Source organism: Nothobranchius furzeri, chromosome 4 (assembly GCF_043380555.1).
Source record: "Nothobranchius furzeri strain GRZ-AD chromosome 4, NfurGRZ-RIMD1, whole genome shotgun sequence".
NCBI classification, from domain to species: domain Eukaryota; kingdom Metazoa; phylum Chordata; class Actinopteri; order Cyprinodontiformes; family Nothobranchiidae; genus Nothobranchius; species Nothobranchius furzeri.
Window position 1 is genome coordinate 77,370,985 of NC_091744.1, and position 18,158 is coordinate 77,389,142.

At 40.9% G+C, this 18,158-nt stretch overlaps 1 protein-coding gene across 4 annotated transcripts in view; it reads right to left on the bottom strand.

Moving 5' to 3' along the window:
• ptprjb.1 (protein tyrosine phosphatase receptor type Jb, tandem duplicate 1) overlaps positions 1–17,903 on the bottom strand; it is a 49,890-nt gene extending 31,987 nt beyond the window's left edge. For all 4 annotated transcript variants that reach the window (XM_070550704.1, XM_070550703.1, XM_070550702.1 and 1 more), the window contains exon 1: positions 17,501–17,903. In XM_070550704.1, the coding sequence (XP_070406805.1) occupies positions 17,501–17,566 (66 nt within the window). In that variant the 5' untranslated portion in view covers positions 17,567–17,903. The remainder of the gene's footprint in view (positions 1–17,500) is intronic.
• Positions 17,904–18,158: the final 255 nt, after the last annotated feature.

Here is an 18,158-nt window from a genome sequence, read left to right on the forward strand (position 1 = left end):
TGCATTCTGAACATGAAATGTGTTGGCTTGACTTACTGAAGTCCAAATGGAGAGGCTCACATGCAATAAAGTCTTCAACAGCTGTGCTTAATAGAAAAAATAAGTAAATAACAATTGTGAGTACCTGTCCACTGTAGTGACCATTATGCATCAAAGGGTTAAAATAGATTTTATGTTTTTATGTTGATTTAAATGTTTTATGCTGTTCTTGCACCTGAAAAGCACACGGATTTGCTTCTGTTTATGAAATGTGCTATAAGAATAAAACCGCCAAGCATCAACAAAATAAGTCAAACATCCCAATCTGTGAACTCACCATGGCTAAGCGTTGATTCACAATATCACTGAGATTATCATATGCTATGTTTTACTTCCACAATCAGAATTTTAAAAATGTACCAAATGATATATTAACTATTGTTCTTCGAGATATATCTGAATCAGATCAGAGCTGCTCTGTAAAGACCAGAAATTTGTATCAGCCCTAAAAAAACGGGCCCTCATTAATCAAATGTTCATAGAAATATTCCTTCCTATGAATGAAATTTACAACGTGTGTACAAAGGGTCAAAATCCTGATTTGTGAACCATACGGTAGCCACTTGTACGCATGTTCCTCCGCAATCGTCTGCTGATAAATCCCACCTCTGCATACCCAGGAGCTTGTGTCCGTTCAGTCATTTACATACAGAAACGCCCTCAATTAACCATATTTAGTGACGCTATGTCCTCAGCATGTGAGGGAATTCCCTGGGCTTTTCCCAAAAAAAAAAAAAGTACATTATTGAGACACTGGCTGCCAAAGTAGCACATACGCAAACAGGTTGCAGAGAATAAATAAATGTTGTCAGGAATAAATAAATGAAAGATTTAATATGATAAATCGTAGAGTAACGAGTTGCCATTTACATTTTACATTTAAGGAGTCGTTCTGTTTACAGTTAGTTTAATTAGGAAATGTTGTCGAGAGCAACCTCTTCTGAGCTGTCATTCAGTCTGGTTACCTTGGCAACGCGGTGTGTATGATCGGGGAGCAGAGGAGGTTCTCGGGTACTTCGAGAGCATGCTCTGTCAAATCCTCCAATAATAATAATAAGAAGAAGAAACAAGATTTTTCAAGGACAGCAATTACATAAAATTAAAAACAGATATTAAAAATTAAAAACATAATAAAATGGGAAGAGTAAAAATTGTGATTTAAAAAAATAACACGACATCAGCCATTCTACAATGTCAGATTCCCGTCGGTCACCTGTGGTTCACCTGTGGTTTAGCACCAATAATGTGACACAACTGTTGTTCCACCAAAATAATTATTTATTGGGTAGAGTCATTCGTGGATGAGGAAAACGCATGGATGATTTAGTTCCCTCGTTCTACCACTAGATGCTGTTCGTAGGCGTGGTCTATAGTTTTCTTATATTTAGTAACATTTCCATGCAGAGTGCAAAATAATGAATTCCACACAATGTGTAAATAAGTTCCTACGCACTAATGCACACAGATCTGTGTGAAAGTACGGTTCATAGATGAGGCCACAGAATTGGTGCATTAGCGAAATGCAGATAATCATGAATGTTTAAATGATTTTTTTATGGTCTCCAATAAAGAAACAGAATGTATCCAGTAAACACTAGCAGTACGCCTCTCTGTATCCCAAGTTCTAATGGTACTTGTATAGCGCCTTCTTAGGGTTCTACAAACCCCCAAGGCACTTCACAACACAATCAGTCATTCACCCATTCACATGCTGCTGGGGATGAGCTACAGTGTAGCTACAGCTGCCCTGGAGCACACTGACAGAGGCGAGGCTGCAGAGCACTGGTGCCACCGGTCCCTCCGACCATCACCAGCAGGTAAGGTTGGTTAAGTGTCTTACCCAAGGACTCAACAGCAGCATACTCTGGCCGGAGCCGGGATCGAACATGCAACCTTCCGGTTACTGGACAACCCGCTCTACCTCCTGAGCTACTGCTGACCCATAACTAATGTGCCATGTCCTTTATCCTGGTCGTGAACAACTGACTCATCATCTTTCTGATGAAGAGACAATGATGACACCGAGATCCCATTAAATTACTCCGTTCTCTGGAATGGCTGTTTAGTGGAAAAATGGGGAAAAAAATGTCCGACATAAAGATGATGCACTCCAGAAAAAGAAGAAAACTACAAATAAAATGTTATCATATTATGAAAGTAGTTAGGCCTGTGTTAAGTAAACTCATAATGAGTACATTACAATGATTCTCTTCCAGCGTAATGGTAAAGGTCGCATACCAGAGTGTACGAGCAGCAAATCAACTCCATGACAATCTCTTATTTCCACACAAATATTCTTGTTTAAATGACCTTTGGGGATGTGACTTCTCTGAGCTTCAACTCCCAGAAGTTTTATTTCCCTTGGCCATTTTCCGAAGAATCACTTATTTTCCTCTGGCTAAATAAACAACAGCATCCAAAGCCATTATCCTCTGGCTCTCAGCCAAATAGCCGGAATAACCCCCTCATCAGAGCCCCTTTAGAGGAATAATGTCCCAGAAATATTTAAGAGCCCCTCTAATTTATCTCATGCTTAAGCGGCAAGGAAAGAGCTTGTCTTTGAGATAAAAAGAAAAAAATGAGCGTTTATTTTTTTTTTTGTGGTTCTGCTGTGATTCATTACTGCTGAAGAGCACAACATTGTTTTAAAAGTATTTCTTAGAAACATTTCTTTCAGAGTTTCACGTCATATTGTATTCTTTAAATGTTCACCGGGAGACTGATTCTTCAGGGATTCAGCCGGGGCCCCTGTTGACCCGAATACAATCTGTGCCCTTTGGCAGGGCCCGTCTGCAGGAGGAGGGGGAGGAAATGGCAGCACTCACCGCCCTGTAAACATTACCTCACCCTAAAAGGCAGCCTGCCACTCTCTGATTCCCTCAGATTCCTAAAAGTCAACCTTCTGATAACACCCAAGTTCCTTCCTGAATAATAACACTCAGACTTATACAAAAGGACAATTAAAAAATCACTTTGAATAACGTTTACTCAGGGATCGGCCCTTTCACATGAACTCATCTGATAACAAAAGGATGAAAATTTGTTGCAATATGTTTTTCCTGCCGATTGAATTTCACCAAGTCATAAAATTACGCCAGAGGCCTTGATGGACTTGCTGAGAGGAGAAAGTGGACACTGATAGCTGTAAAATGTGCAAATCTGTGTTATTTGTCTCAAACCACAACCTTTGTGTATTATGCTACGATCTCAACACACCCAAGACTGACAAAAAAGGACAAAAAATAATTTTCAGACAGGTCAACTACTTCCCACTTATAGCCTTTTGTGCTGAATTTGAACGTAAAAGATGACCTTTACTATAACTGTGGATGTAGAGAGAAGCTGACGAGAAGATGGGCAGCAGCAAGATAACATTTTTAGCTTCTTCTAGTCATTCAATCTTTATTTTTAACTTACTTTGCTCTTCTGCTTCACACCTTTACACAAAAAAGGACAGGGTCAAATTCAGAGGAACTCCCTGGTTTGATGTTAGAATGCCTATTTTAACAGTAAAAATAGATGTGTGTTGCCATGGCAACGTGCCAAACACTAAAGGTTGATTTAGGATCCCATCACTTACTGTGCAAGTGGCAGGGGGGCACCTCGGGCACATTGCCAGTCCTTCACAGCTACAGGTGATGCAGAAAGACCCAGCCAGAGATTCTAACCGGAGACTCTCTTGCTGAGAGTAAATGCTGGAGGCTGAAACATCAACTTTTCAGTTGATGTTTGCAAATCCTCCTTATTGGTTTGATAAGTCCATTATCCTCTCTGGTGTAACTCCATTGGACTCCACCACCTGACCAGAGGTCTATCAGGAGTCATTGGAGAGGTAGTAGTGAGAATTTATGTTTTAAAAATCGAAATGCAAATATTTTTCTGAGGAAATTTGTCTTTACTACATTCAACAGTAGAAACTGTGCCTGTCGGGACGCGATATGCACGTCTGCATAAAATTTAAAGCTATACCCTCTTCGGAAGCAGTTTTCCTCATCACGATGCAGAAGTTTACCATCTGATGCAGAGAAAGTGCATGCACCAACAAAATGATCTGCATTGACACTCATTTCATCCCTTCTTCCCCTTTCCATTAAACAGCCGCCTGTTCTGTCTAAAGTTCACTGCCTACCATCCTCAGGCCCGACTTATTGTGTTTTCTTCTAAGATAACTTCCTGTACTTCCTGCACCCACCCAGAAACCTTTGATAACACAACTTGACAGCACTAAGGATGTTTAGATTTTGTTTTATGTTGCACTTCAGACCTCCATCTAAATAAGGTCAAACAATGGAAAGCACGAGGCGCACGGCAGTAGCCAATAACACACTCCTCACCTCAATAGGCATTGCTGAAGACAGGAACACCCCTCCCTTTATTGTGTTTCAAATGTCACTCTCGCATGTTAGCTATCTTTAATTTCGACAGGCAACATTTTATTTTAATTGTTTGAAACTTTATCAGGGTGAAAACCAATAAACTTCTTGTCAGATTATAATTTAGCATAAATACTCTGGTTAAAACATCCAACAGCCACTTTTTGGGTACACCAGCTCAGTTGCTTGTTAAATATCCAATCAGCAAATCAGCTCAATGCATTTTGGGCATCTACACGTGGTGAAGATGACTTGCTGAAGTTTGGACTGATGGGTAAGACAGCAGTGTTGTGAGTTTGGTGGTTGTTGCTGCAAGTTGAGCTGGTTTGAGAATTTTCACAAAATGCTGATCTAACATCTACATCCTGAAGATAGATGTAAAAACAACCTAAATCAGACAGACTACAGAGGCAAAATATCTCAACAGACTCATCAGAACTTGATAACAAAAGAAAATGTTTAGCTTCAACGGTCAGATGATCTGGTCAGAATTTGGTGTGAACATTCATCGACCTGCTGTCCACCCTGCCTGCTGACTTCCTTAAAAAGGAAGGTTCAGCTTGAAAGCTGATGTACTAAAAATTGTTAATTGCTCTACAATTTTCCTAAATCTATGAAAACTGCTTCAGTCATGCTGCTTCCCAAGAAAAACAAACTAGATTCCTCAGTGGTGAATAATTATAGACCAATCTCTAATCTCCCTTTCATTGGAAAAATTATTGGGACACATCAGGCACAGTCCATAGTTGTTTTCGATCACATCTGGAAGTCAGGGGTAATATTCTTTCTATTGGTGATCACAAATCAAAGCAGATCACCATGACATGCGCTGTTCCCATGGTTTGATTCTCATCCCTTCTTTCCACCAGACGTAAGATTGCCAGAATTGCTCCTGGTTGGAAATCGCCTCCATTACCTTACACGCCGCTTTTATGTCTGGTGGAAAGCTGGGATTAGACCACTGCTCTTCCATCTCTACATGCCCCCAGGGTCAGGTCATAGTAACAACATTGTCTTATGGAGATGACACCCAGATCTTTATAGCTCTATCCCCTATAGTGACTGTAGTCCCCTAGACTCACTCACTCTTTGGAGCAAGGCATTGATTGATGCAGTCAAAATTTCCTCCAGTTAAACAAAGACAAGACTGAAGTTATTGTCTTTGGAAGGAAGGTTAATAGGTCCAATTTTACATCATGAAAACTCTGAGTGGGGTGAATTTTTTTTATAAGCCATCAATTTAGATGTAATTAAAGCTTGAAATTTTGAATAATTAAGGACGCATCATTTTAATTGATAGGTGTGCAGTGAGCTTTCAGCGCTAGCATTAGCAGCTTGCCCTCCTGCTTGCTCCAGGGAAGTTCTCAGCCTTACAGTAAAACTGTTTCAGCCTAGAAGACATAGCAGAGTCACTCTACTGCAGTTTTCAGGCTAAAAGCACCCACCACCAGCCTCCGTTAGCTTAGGTTAACTACAGGTTAGCTCAGTTAGCTCGTAGCTACATTTGCTCAGAGTTTGATGGGTGTCAACCATCTGCCCCCACCCTAACAGCCTCGTTCTCAGCTCCATTTTTGCACTTTTGAGGAGTGACATGGCACGTGACTCGGCCAAGATGGTGGTGGTGGGAATCACCCACTGGGCTTTAATGTAGCTCTTCAGAAAACTACAGGTGATGGCACTGATGGTTGGTTCACTCAGTCTATGGTTGCTATCAAGTCAATTTGGCCAGAACTTCTGAGGAATGATTCCAAAAACCTTATTCAACCAGTGACACAAAGAATTAAGCCAGATTTAAATGCAAAAGGGGGTCCAACCCTGAACTAGCAAGATGTACTAACGTTTGAGTTCTTTACTTTGGTTAAAATTCACTCAGAAATAGTACTCTGTTTCTAAAATATTACTGATTAAACACATACTTTAATGCACAAATTGACTGATATGCATCTAGGTACTTTATTAGAATACATTGCACATTATTTGGATGTTTTCCTAATTGTTGCAGGACATTGGCTGATTTTACTCTTCATTTGCATATAACAGATGCTTTTGTTCCCCCCCCCCCCACCCCCGCAGCAAACTGGACCTGTCATTGTCTGTTGTCCAGTAAAACAGGAATATGAGCTTTGAATCCTGAAAAGGACAAACTGTGGAAAATGAGACAGATACATAGATGAACAGGTGAATGGTTTTTAAATAGCAGCCTTTATGCAAAACTAAAGACAATAAAATATATGAATATGTGTACCATTTTATGAACCGATAAAAGTATTTTAACTTTAGACACAAACTTATTCTCCATACATTCCCCATGTATGATGTCTTCAGCTATAAGTACCTATCTCCAGATATCAGTTTCCCACACTACAGTCCAGCTGCTGCTATCAGGGACAAAATCAGAGGCTATGGAAATGAGTGACGTGGTATTTACTGTCTGTGTCACTACTTTGCAGAGCAGATACCCGTCAGAGTACAATGCACTAACCACCAGAGCTTCCTCGTGCTGGCTTGCAGAAGGAGGAAATTGTGCTTCAGAGGCTCTCAGCTCACAGATGGGGGTTACGGTAAAAGAGGGCTGGGTCATTACACCGAGCAATGAAGTGGTGGGTGTGAAATGTGCAAAAGTTGGCCTCAAACATGTGACCAAGAACAGAAAGGTCTTGTACACATCGGCTGCTACCTGTCAGTATAAAATGTGATGTCCCCAGCACACTTCTGTATGGCAGCTAGTTAAAGTGATATTTGTTTTGTTTTTTTAAATAATTTTTTACTTAATATACTTCATCTTAAATGTTTATGCCTACTGTTTATTTTTTTACATTAAATAATTAATTCAACTGTGGAACATGCAGGTTTGTTCCATAGAACTTGAAAAAGTTGAACATGCACAAGGCTGTGTTCTATTTCTATTAACCAAAACAAGAATGCTTTGCTGCAGAAATGGAGTGCAGCCCTTGTTAACACACAGGTGCTCTCACAACTCTATATAATACCAATGCAGCGAATTAACCTGTGTGTTTGGTATGTGGGAGGAAACCCACACATAGGGCAGCAGTAGCTCAACAGTGTGAATGGATGAATACTGTAGTGTAAAGCACTTTGGAGTCCTTACTCTGAGAGGCGCCTTACAAGTGCGGGTCATTTATCACATGTAAGCTCAATGCAGAAAGGCTGCAGGTGGGTCTCAAATCTACAACGTTCTGGCTATGAGGCAAGAGTGCTACCAACTGTGTCACCATGCAGGAACAGGTATGGTTAAAAAATAACTGGTAAAACCCTGAAGTGAGTCTTTTAGCCTAAGGAGCACATCAGTAAAGATCTCCGAGTCCACACGCTGCATCGCAAACCTTTTTCCACCATGCCCTGCTTCTCACATGCAACACAATTTTAATTCAATCAAAGTCAAATGCAAATGCAGCTCAACTAATTCCAGAATCTCACTGGTGGCCTGTTGGACAAAAAGAAATAACAATTAATCAAGCAAATGTGTGCATGTGCAATCAGACTGAACTGGTCTTTTTTTTCGTAAAAATATATATGAAATGTGATTAGTCATAATTATCATCCTGGTTATCCTTAAGTGAAATTATTGTAGTTTAGGCTTTTAATTATAGTATTCTTTCAAAATTCTCTCGAAATGAATTTTTAAAGTGGCAGTGTGTAGTTTCCTGACACTAGGGGGCAGTACAAACATTTCTGGGTAGTTTTCCACCATATCACTGTGTCTGTCGCTAGTTTAAAAACATTACGGTAAATGTTGTTACCTGTGGAGCAGAAAACATTAAACCTCTGCATGACTCCTCAGACTTTGACGGTCCTTCTGTCATGGTCTGTGCTGAGTTAACCTCTGTGTTGTGCTGAGTCTTTCTGTGTGCAGGTGGGTGTGCCCGGAGAGCAGCTGTTGTCGATCTGCTCATCAGTGGTCAGGAGATTTAAGGAGCGTCGGGACAACTCATCAGTGCCGGATGATACTCAGTATTGGGTAGTAAGGGGGGAGAATCTGACTTATGCTAAAAAGAAGAAGAAGAAAATATAATTTCGCATAAGAGACCTGGATGATGAAGCTCAATGGTTAAAGGAATCACTGAAGCGGTGTGAAGCGCTTCGTCGTGCGTCTAGGCGGTACCGTAGGAGGCGAGCTGCCGTGGTTCGCCACATGCTACAGGAGCGAGCTATATAGGCGCGCACAGCATCCCCCAGCCCCCCCCCCCCCCCCCCCCCCCCCCCCCCCCCTTGTCCGGAACTCTACCTCACCAGTCTGAAGCAGCCACCCTGTCCGTAACAAGTCCGGACCTGTTACTAGGGGCTTCGTCCGGTTAAATTCCGGAACACGTTATCCGGATGTTTGTATTCAGACACAAAGGTCTTACGGACAGAGTCCGGAACATTTCCGTTTTTCATGGCCTGTCTGAAGGGGGCTTCAGTTAACTTCATCTAGAGAATGCAATTCCGAAGCTAGTTTTCTGGCACTGTAGTTTCTGGATCTGCACGGAGTATTCCACCTGTTGATGATGTCATCATACTATGGAAATACAACTCGGCCAAAATATATTGCATCTTTGTTTCAATCCAGTTATTTCACAAAGGTTTTGGGAAGAGTTTAGCAGTTTTGTTATTGCTTCTTATTACCTAAATGTTTTCGAATGTGGAAAAATCGAAAAGTCATTTATCCCGCAAATTATCTGGTGTGACATTATCGACAGGCACAGGCAGAGATGGGAAATGTGGCATCAACAAGTCAACTCCATGATTTTGTTCTGCTTAGCCACTGAACAAGGTTCATTCGCTGTGCTGATTGAAATCACCTGGTTCAGTTGCTGAACTGAAGACAGCATGGTGACTTGTTGATGCCATAATTCCCTGTCTCTGGGCGCAGGACCCCGTGTAGGCCAGAAGGAAACATGACATCTAATATGGCGTCCCCCAAAGACACTAGATCCTCGCCCCATGTACTTAAGACCTGAGGTCTGGTTATACGTTACGAAGCCGCCAATATTTTCCAAGGACTGGGCATTGTTTTATTCATTTTCAACAACGTTTTGATGGATTTTTTCCCACACGCTGCCACTTTAAGAACACAATTTATAAAATTATCATCCCAGCGTTTCCCCCAGCGCGTTATGAGCCTGGCGGCCCGCCAGGCTATGCGTCATGCCCCACCCCCCTCCCCGACCCTACCGTGTCCACTGACATGAACGGCGCAACGAAAGTAGAGCCCTCCATCAGCTGATACTGGTGAGAAACAGCAGCGGAATGTGTGCAAACCCCCCCCCCCCCCCCCCCCCCCCGCTCTCACGGAGGAGCGCTGCGGGACAGAGCGGGCGACCACCCCCCCCCCCCCCCCCCCCCCCCCCGACGGCCGAGTCCGCCAGGGTTAACTCATGTTCTGGGGGAAACCCTCCATCCTAAACACCTGAATTTAGCTTTTGGAACTAAAAAGGTCAACATTGCACAGAATGCAAAAATACAGGATAAACGTGGAATTGATGGAAACTGTCGGAAGCAGCTGCCTGAATTGAAACGCCTCACTAGCCTTCATGTAGACATTTTATGTGGAAACGTTAGATTAAAGTTCAGCTGTTGATATTTGATATTGTGATTTATTATAAGTGAATGTATTTGAATATAGTACACAAATTCACACCTTGATATGTCATTTTAGGGTCATTTTGAGGGTTATTTTGAATCTTGGAATTTAGTGAACCCAAAAAAAAAGCAAGAAATTAGTAATAGAGGAAGACTTGTTATTTCTTCTTCAGGCTTAAGAGTCTTCTGGCTATAACTTGTTCAGAGGACACAGATAAAATGATATCTATCTCAACAAAGAGGCCTTTCAGGCTGCGAGAGATGCCTGGGTCTCATTTACATGGACTGGGGAACTGGGGCGCTTTGTAATTCGTGTTACCCAGCATATGCACAGAATCCAGTTTCATTCTGGGTCAAAACCAGCATGTTTAGGGATGTTAATCTGAAACTGAACTGTGCTGATGAAGCTGAAGGAGGGCGAGGGTCTAAGAGTGGGAGGAACGCCCCACAAAGGAGGATTTGATTTGTGACTTTTAAAGAAAAAATGCTACACACACACAGACATGTGTTTTCTGATTTAAATAAAGTAAATAAGATGCATTTAGGAGGAGAAACGTCTCAGACATTAAGCCTTTGCACGTCGGCACACGTCATCCACAAGTGCATTCGTTTACTGGAGGATTCCAGCTACTCACGGTGACATTAAGCCGCTCAGTGTGGCAGTTCTTTAAGCGTTAGAAAATGTCACATTCCTTTGCGATGCCATGCAGTGCTGCATTGACTTATTTCCCCTAGCTGCATAGGTCTGGAAGATAAACCAAGGCAGTGAATGGGAACAGTGAAAAGTTCCATGATAAACTCATGCAAAGTTTTGTACTTTGCCTCAATGGGTCATTATAGTCTCTGTTAAGCTGCACCATTGCACGCACGTTCTCTGGCCTGGAATTACAAATTAAACTTTTTTGCAAAAACACTTCCTGTATATAAAAAAAGAGGAATGGGACGATTAGATGGAAAAACAGGGAGAAAGAAAAAGTGGTATGGTGAATGCTCAAAAGTTATGTGACATAAGTACTTGTACCCTTACAAATCTTTTTGGTGTTTTTAAATCACGGATTAGCAAACAGATTTTAATTTCTGATAAAGATAACTCGAGTAAAAATGCTGTTTATTCCAAATAAGTCCACAATTGAGCCACACTGGAGGGTTTCCAGTATGAATGGCTTGCTTAAGGTCAAAGGTCAGGACATTCATAATAAAACTGTTTGGATCAGAGCGGAATTCATGGCTCCATCAATAACAGCTAATCAGCAAAGCAGCCCCAAACCATCACACTACCACCACCATGTTTGACTATATGTACGATGTTCTCTTTCTTGTTTTTTAATCATGACCTCTGACCTTAACCTAATCCAAATGAGGCCTTCAGAGCTTTAGCTGTTGTTTGTGATGTGTTATTTTGTTCGTGGACATCTTTAGGAAGGGGCTTGATGTGTTACTTTTTGAGATCTTTTAGCCTGTTATGTGTTAACAGACAGATTTTACAGATCTGGCAGAAGTCAGGCCTGAATGTGACCTGTGCAACTGAACACTGGGCTTTCCAAATAAAGTGTTTTCTCATATTTAATTAATGATTTAACCAGAAGGTCAAATACTTTTTGTTCCATTGGTCCTGATTAGTTTAGAGTTTTGCTCCCCTAATTAATGAAATCTTTATTTGAAATTGTTTTTGTATTTAACTCATTCACTGCCACTGACGACTAAAGTCGTCATTTTAGATCCAACCGTTCACTGCCAATGACGACTAAAGTCGTCATTTGCATTTTTTTACTGTTTGAGCATCGGAACGAGCCCCTGCGCTGAGAGAACAAACATCTCAGCCATGAAGCCGATCTTCATCCGCATACGTCACAGATCACAGGATCAGGAAGCAACACATCCATGTGTTAGGAGATCGATTTGGGCCGTTCCTGTAAAAAAAGTGAGGCGCGAACCGGAAAAGCGTCTGCCGATCACAATTCGACAACTGATTATGAAAGAACGGATAACGCTCGAAACATGCGGACTCTTCCTGATGTAAGAGGTGAGTCTCCTCTTTGTTTTGGTTGTTTTGGCATCGACATCATGCTAGCGCACAACATTCTGTGACTCTTAAAAAACAGTAAAAATGGCGAGAAACGTTGACAGCGAAGGCCGTTAGTGATCAGGAAATGGCTGGCAGCCAAGTCATTAAATAAATAAATAAAGTTTTCTGACCTAAACCAATTTTTCAGTTTTTCTTTAATCAGGATTTCTTTGTCTGATATACTGAAAATTTTAAGTGTGATAAAAAAAAGCAAATAGAGGAGCGAATGTCAGGGTAAATACTTTTCACATCACTAAAAAAGCTTTTCCATGTTAATAAACAACAGCAAACCAGCCAAAACAACTATAAATATTAGTGTGTGAACCTGATGCAGTTTAAATAAAGTTGCTCTTTTCAAATGTGAACATTCTAGAATGACAGTCCATTCATAGAAACAATTTATATGCAACCACATTTCCAAAAAAGGGAAGCTAAATATTTCCTCTTTCCTACCTAATCTCTCCTTTTTCTAACAACTGTGTTTTGGGGCAGACGTTGCATCTACTCTTAACTACTCTGAGGCAAAAGTCAACCTCTGTCTACACAAGATTATAAATATCAAAGTTTAAATTTGATCTAATTTAGCTTGTCACCCCTAAATTGTTCAAGTATTGTTTCATGATCACACTCGCTTATGTTTTACTCTTGTAGCAGCGTCCCCAAATCAAACTTCCTCTAAGGACAAACTCTGATTTAGGACAGAGTGATGGCGTAACAACAACAGACAACAAAAACAGAAAATCTATGAAAAAAACACAGGTTAAGATATGAATTTTTGTTTTTGATAACCACAGAAAGACAGGAGGACAGACGCTGTGCGATTGTTGGCCCGTTTTGAGACGATTTTCCTTACGTGTGAGAATCTTTGAGGTGGGGTCGAGTTTTGGGTCTACAGGAGGTAACAAAATGCATTTAACACGTCACACCCAGCTCCTGAGCGGCAGTCCTTTTGAAATTCTGCTCATTTCTTGTGAGCGTATCGCACTGTTGAAGAAGCTTTATTACCCAAATGTACCAGAACCGCTCACACACTGCACATGCCAACATGTCTGCTCAACCATTTCCATGTCCACACACATTATCTCTTTATTTTCACTCTTTCCCTACACACAATGGCAAAGATGGTCAAAAAAGAGTGTTTGCTGTGTTTATGTGAACTGAAAAGAGATCCCAAAACATTGGTTCACTTGTTTTCATTCTTTTTCCTCCTCCAACCCCCATTAACCCCTGCGTGTCCTCCTACAACTACGGCAAGCCTCAATGACAACAAACAACAGTCTCAGGGTCTTGAGTTTTTTTTTTTGACTCAGTGGTCTGACTAGTTGCGGAAAATACACAATTTTTTTGCATGCTTTTAGATCTGACTTGTTGCTACCTGGATCAGTGTGAGCAGTCAGGTCGCATCTGAGCATTAAATCGTAGCGTGGGATCATGCGGTATAGTTGTACAGTTTGAGATGGAGCTGAGTATAACGCCTGAGAGTCGAACAGAGTACACTCTGCTTAATACGAACAGGGCAAATTATTGAGTGCTAGTTGAAAAACAACTCAATCCTTGAATCTTCCATAAAGCGTTCATGCAAATGCTAGTATATACATCTTCACAACACCATTAGTTATGTGTTTCCCTGCAGAAATATTCATGCTGAGCTACAGAAACGCAGCTTCCTTCAGCAAGCAATCGTAAAATTCCAAGTAAATGGTAAATGGCCTGTATTTGATATAGCACCTTCTAGAGTCCTGGAACCCCCCAAGGCGCTTTACAACACAATCAGTCATTCACCCATTCACACACACATTCACACACTGGTGGGGATGAGCTACAATGTAGCCACAGCTGCCCTGGGGCGCACTGACAGAGGCGAGGCTGCCGAGCACTGGCGCCACCGGTCCCTCCGACCACCACCAGCAGGCAACGTGGGTTAAGCGTCTTGCCCAAGGACACAACGACAGTGACAGACTGAGCGGGGCTTGAACCTGCAATCATCCGATTGCGAGGCGAGCACTTAACTCCTGTGCCACCGTCGCCCCGTGTGGACATGCAGACACCCGTATACAGCATCATCATGAGCTCCTGCCACATCTTTGCAATTAGATTTGGTTTAACATGGCAATAGCTCAATTTATGTGACTAGCCATTAGCCTGTCAATCTGATTAGAATTAATCTTTATTTCTACAAGCGAAGGCTGTTCACAGAGCAATCTAGAACAGGTATGATTCTGATTGCTCACATTTACCCTGAACTTTAAACAAAAGGATCCTGAAAGAACTTGCTGTTTAAGTTTAACAAAATTGTACGATCGTAGTCCAACATTAAAGCATGCAGTTATCTAAGAGCAAAAGCCTTTCTCTAGAAGCAGCTGTGTTACTGTCCAACACACATTTGCATGTGCAGCCTACCATGAGCTTTGGTGTTTAACATGCACATTCCTCTTAGAATCTAGCTGAATTAATGAGACATCATGCTTTCACTTCCTCCTTATCTTCTGGTCCCTTTTGTCCTGCTGTTTTGCTTACAGCTGATGTGCGAAAGGGTCAGAACAGGGTAGCTGTAGGAGGAGTGGAGGTAAAGGAACGGGAAATTTCACCCCACTGTGCCTCCGTGAGCTCCATCTCGACTGATTATTTCTAAAATATACAGCAGGAAAAAATTCCTAACATTTTTGAAAGGAAGTTCAAATAGAAGTTAAATAAATGATTAAGCTGCTCTGTGTCTAAGAAAATAAAACATTAACTGTTTCTTTGTATTGAACTGAAAAAAGGTGGATGTTTCCTTATCTTGATTTCTCCGTGTTGGTGTTCTGGTTCGGGTGTGGCAAATTTTACAGTTTTTTGAAAAATGAAACTAGCTGCTTCTGCCAAGAGAAGTTACCTGAGCCACTGATTTGGTGTCAAAAGCCACAAAAACCTCCTCGCTTCTTAAGCAGTACTAATTTGTCAGAGAAGTAAAACTTTTCAAAGTCACTTTCTACTTTGGCGATTACTCCAACTGATCCAACCCCATGCTTTGTGAACAATGACGAGCTGTGTGTTGATAAAGGTTGTTCCGTTTTTATCAGGGCCGTTCAAACTCACTTCCACGTTTATTTGTGTTAAATAATCTAACTTTATAAAATATGTTCCATGTTGTTGAACACACAGGTGTTAGAGGTGAAACAAAGGGGAAATAAGGTAGTCTGAGACATGTCAGCTGACACTTTGTGTCACACCACAATGTAAATGAATGTGTATTTGCATCCACAAACTTTATAAATATCTCCAGGGGTGTCAAACTCCAGTCCTTGAGGGCCGGTAGCCTGCATCTTTTTGTTGTGTCCTTGTTCCAACACAGTTGATTCACCTGTGCAGCAGCTCATCAGGCTCTCCAGAAGCCTGTTAACCACCTGCTGATTGAAATCAGGCGTGTTGATACAGGAAAAGCTAAAACATGTGGGATAGTGGCCCTTGAGGACTGGAGTTTGACACCTGTGCTAAATTGTACGTAATTAAACTTAACTTTATGCATCACTGAATTTGTTAAGCTGACTGAGTTAATTTGTCTATTTTAAATCTTTTAAGTCTAGCATTGATTCAAATTTGGTTCAATTTGCAAAATCATTTCTTTACTCCCATCCCAACAATTTTCTCACCAATAAAAATTCAATATAGAGTGTTTATTAGCAGTAAACTCTAAACAAACCTCCCTCTAACATTGTTTGATGCTCATCCTATAGTTCTACACATTTTTGTTCTTCCTCAGGTTGCACCGACTAGGCTTTTTATGTAACAAGTAAAAATGTTTTAGCTTCTGCACACCAACTAACAGTGTATTTCTTCCTTTAAACCCTAAATGTCAAGGGAAAAATGGCAATACATTTTTTGGGGCAATAAGGATTATAAGATATGTACAGTAATAGCATTTTGAACATAATAATAATAATAATAATAATAATAATAATAATAATAATAATGAAAAATATGCAAGGCTTTTAACATTTTATTGAAACATTTCCACTTTTTTTTTTTTACTTTTTATAGTTTTGTTTGTTTTTAAGTTAACTTCAGAGCTGCTTCAATAAGATATAGAGCAAAATACGCTCTACAAATTGTTTACTCTGATGGTAAATGTGTGTTTTCTGTATGAACATTATAAATAATAATCATCCAACCCAGTGGTTCCCAACCCAGTGTCTGCAACCCCACCAAAGTTGTCTGTGCTGAGATTATGAGATTCCCAAGATTATATTTGTAAACACTTCATTTATAAAGTTCAATAACACACCCAACTAATCAAAACGCTGTAAATGAGTTATAGCTCTGTATATCTGTATAAAGTTTAAAATTAATCTATTGAAATGTGTATGCAGGTAGGAGTTAGGGTTGAGGTTCCTGGCTTGTTTTAGGCAATAGGGTTGGCAACCACTGATCTGACCTATTGTGGATCACTTCCTGGACAGCTGAGTTCTCTTTTTGGTAAAGCTGTACAGCCAAAATATCATAGTTTGAACACAGTTGACTAATTTTGCACAACTATTATATTCATTTTAATTTTAAATGACCAGAAACAGCTATTAGCATTTAGGGCTCAGGAAGGGCAACAGCTGGATATAAACACAAATTCTCTGAACAGAATTAAGTAAGCTATAATTATTTATGTCATGTGCACAAAAACACACTCCAAACAGTCCCCCAAACCCCTATACCTTGTTTTCTTATGCCTTGTTACCTTTGCTGCTGCAACACAAGGAAGTGTTTGGACTTTTCAGAGACTGGCTCGGACCCGGCTCTGAATAAAAAAGGGGGTATGAGCTGCACCTCATTCCATTCCTGACCCCTTTGTGTTGGCCACACATATCTTCACATGCCATTCGCAACCTCTCTGAACCTTTTTCTGTCTTTCTCCAAACTGACCATGGAGGACCAGGACAGGTAGGTGAGCATCTACTAAATTTTCTCCCCAAAGCAGCACAGTTTTAACAAAAAGGATCTAATATTAAATATTTTTATCAGAAGTAAAGATAAAAAAAGACTAATATTTAACATTTTACGTCTGCAAAAGTTTTTTTCATTTGACTTTTTCCACTTATAAAAGATGAAAGTTTGTGCATCTTTGTGACTTACATACATTTTTACCATGACTCATAATAAGCCGTTTATTATTCAACATTTCAACCTTCGCCAATAATCTGACCTTTCTCAAAACACACGGATTGGTAATTTCGCATTACAGCCCACAATCGTTTTAATATTTTCTTTAGAAATAATAAAAAACTAAGTTTTACATCTGTTTTTTTTTTTATTTTCTGCGCAAACCAAACGTTTACCTGCGCAACAGGTGCAGCCACTTTTATACGTGGAAAAAGTAAATATTTGAAACGCAGCGCCTTTTATTGATTCCGGTGAGAAATGAATAAAAAAACACGTCTTGGTTTTCATTAATGTTAGTTGCAGGCTTTCTTACTTCGAGAAGAGCGCAGAAGACCAGCAGCGTCCGGAGAGAGGAGCTGACGCTGCGCAGCGGCGTCATGGTGCCGCTCGCTGAGAGGAGAACCACAAGAAGTAGATTTTTCTTTTATCTGATGGTTTTCATGACCAATATTCTCCTTTCTTTAAAACCCTCTGAGCGAACCTTGTCCGTGGAACTGCAGCTACATGAGGAAAGTTAAAGAGTGAGAGCGAAGGAAGGAGGAGAGAACTTTTTTCTTTCCTCTAGGTTGAGCGGGGGAGGAGCGTCGCGTGGGGAAGTTGGGTGACGCAGCCACGTCTCTCAACACCAGCTTCATCGATGCTTCATCTGCAGCAGAGTCTGGTGTATATTTATGTCGATGGTCACCCTCCAGGCAAATCAGTCATCCTTATCCGACCTTAAATAAATGCTGGAGACCCTTTAGTAAACTGTTTCTGGATCAGTTTCTGATGCTGCATCCTGCGTCCACACAGCTTCCACACAGGTCCTCTAGTGGGTTTGTTACATGAAGCAGGATACAGCAGGAAGAAGGCATCAAAAGCAGGGTCTACTGGTCCAGCAAGCTCAGTTGGTACAAAATTATGGCGCGGTATGGGGGCCAAAATTAAGACTACTGCCCAGCAGCAGGAGGTGAATTCCGAAGCAAACTACT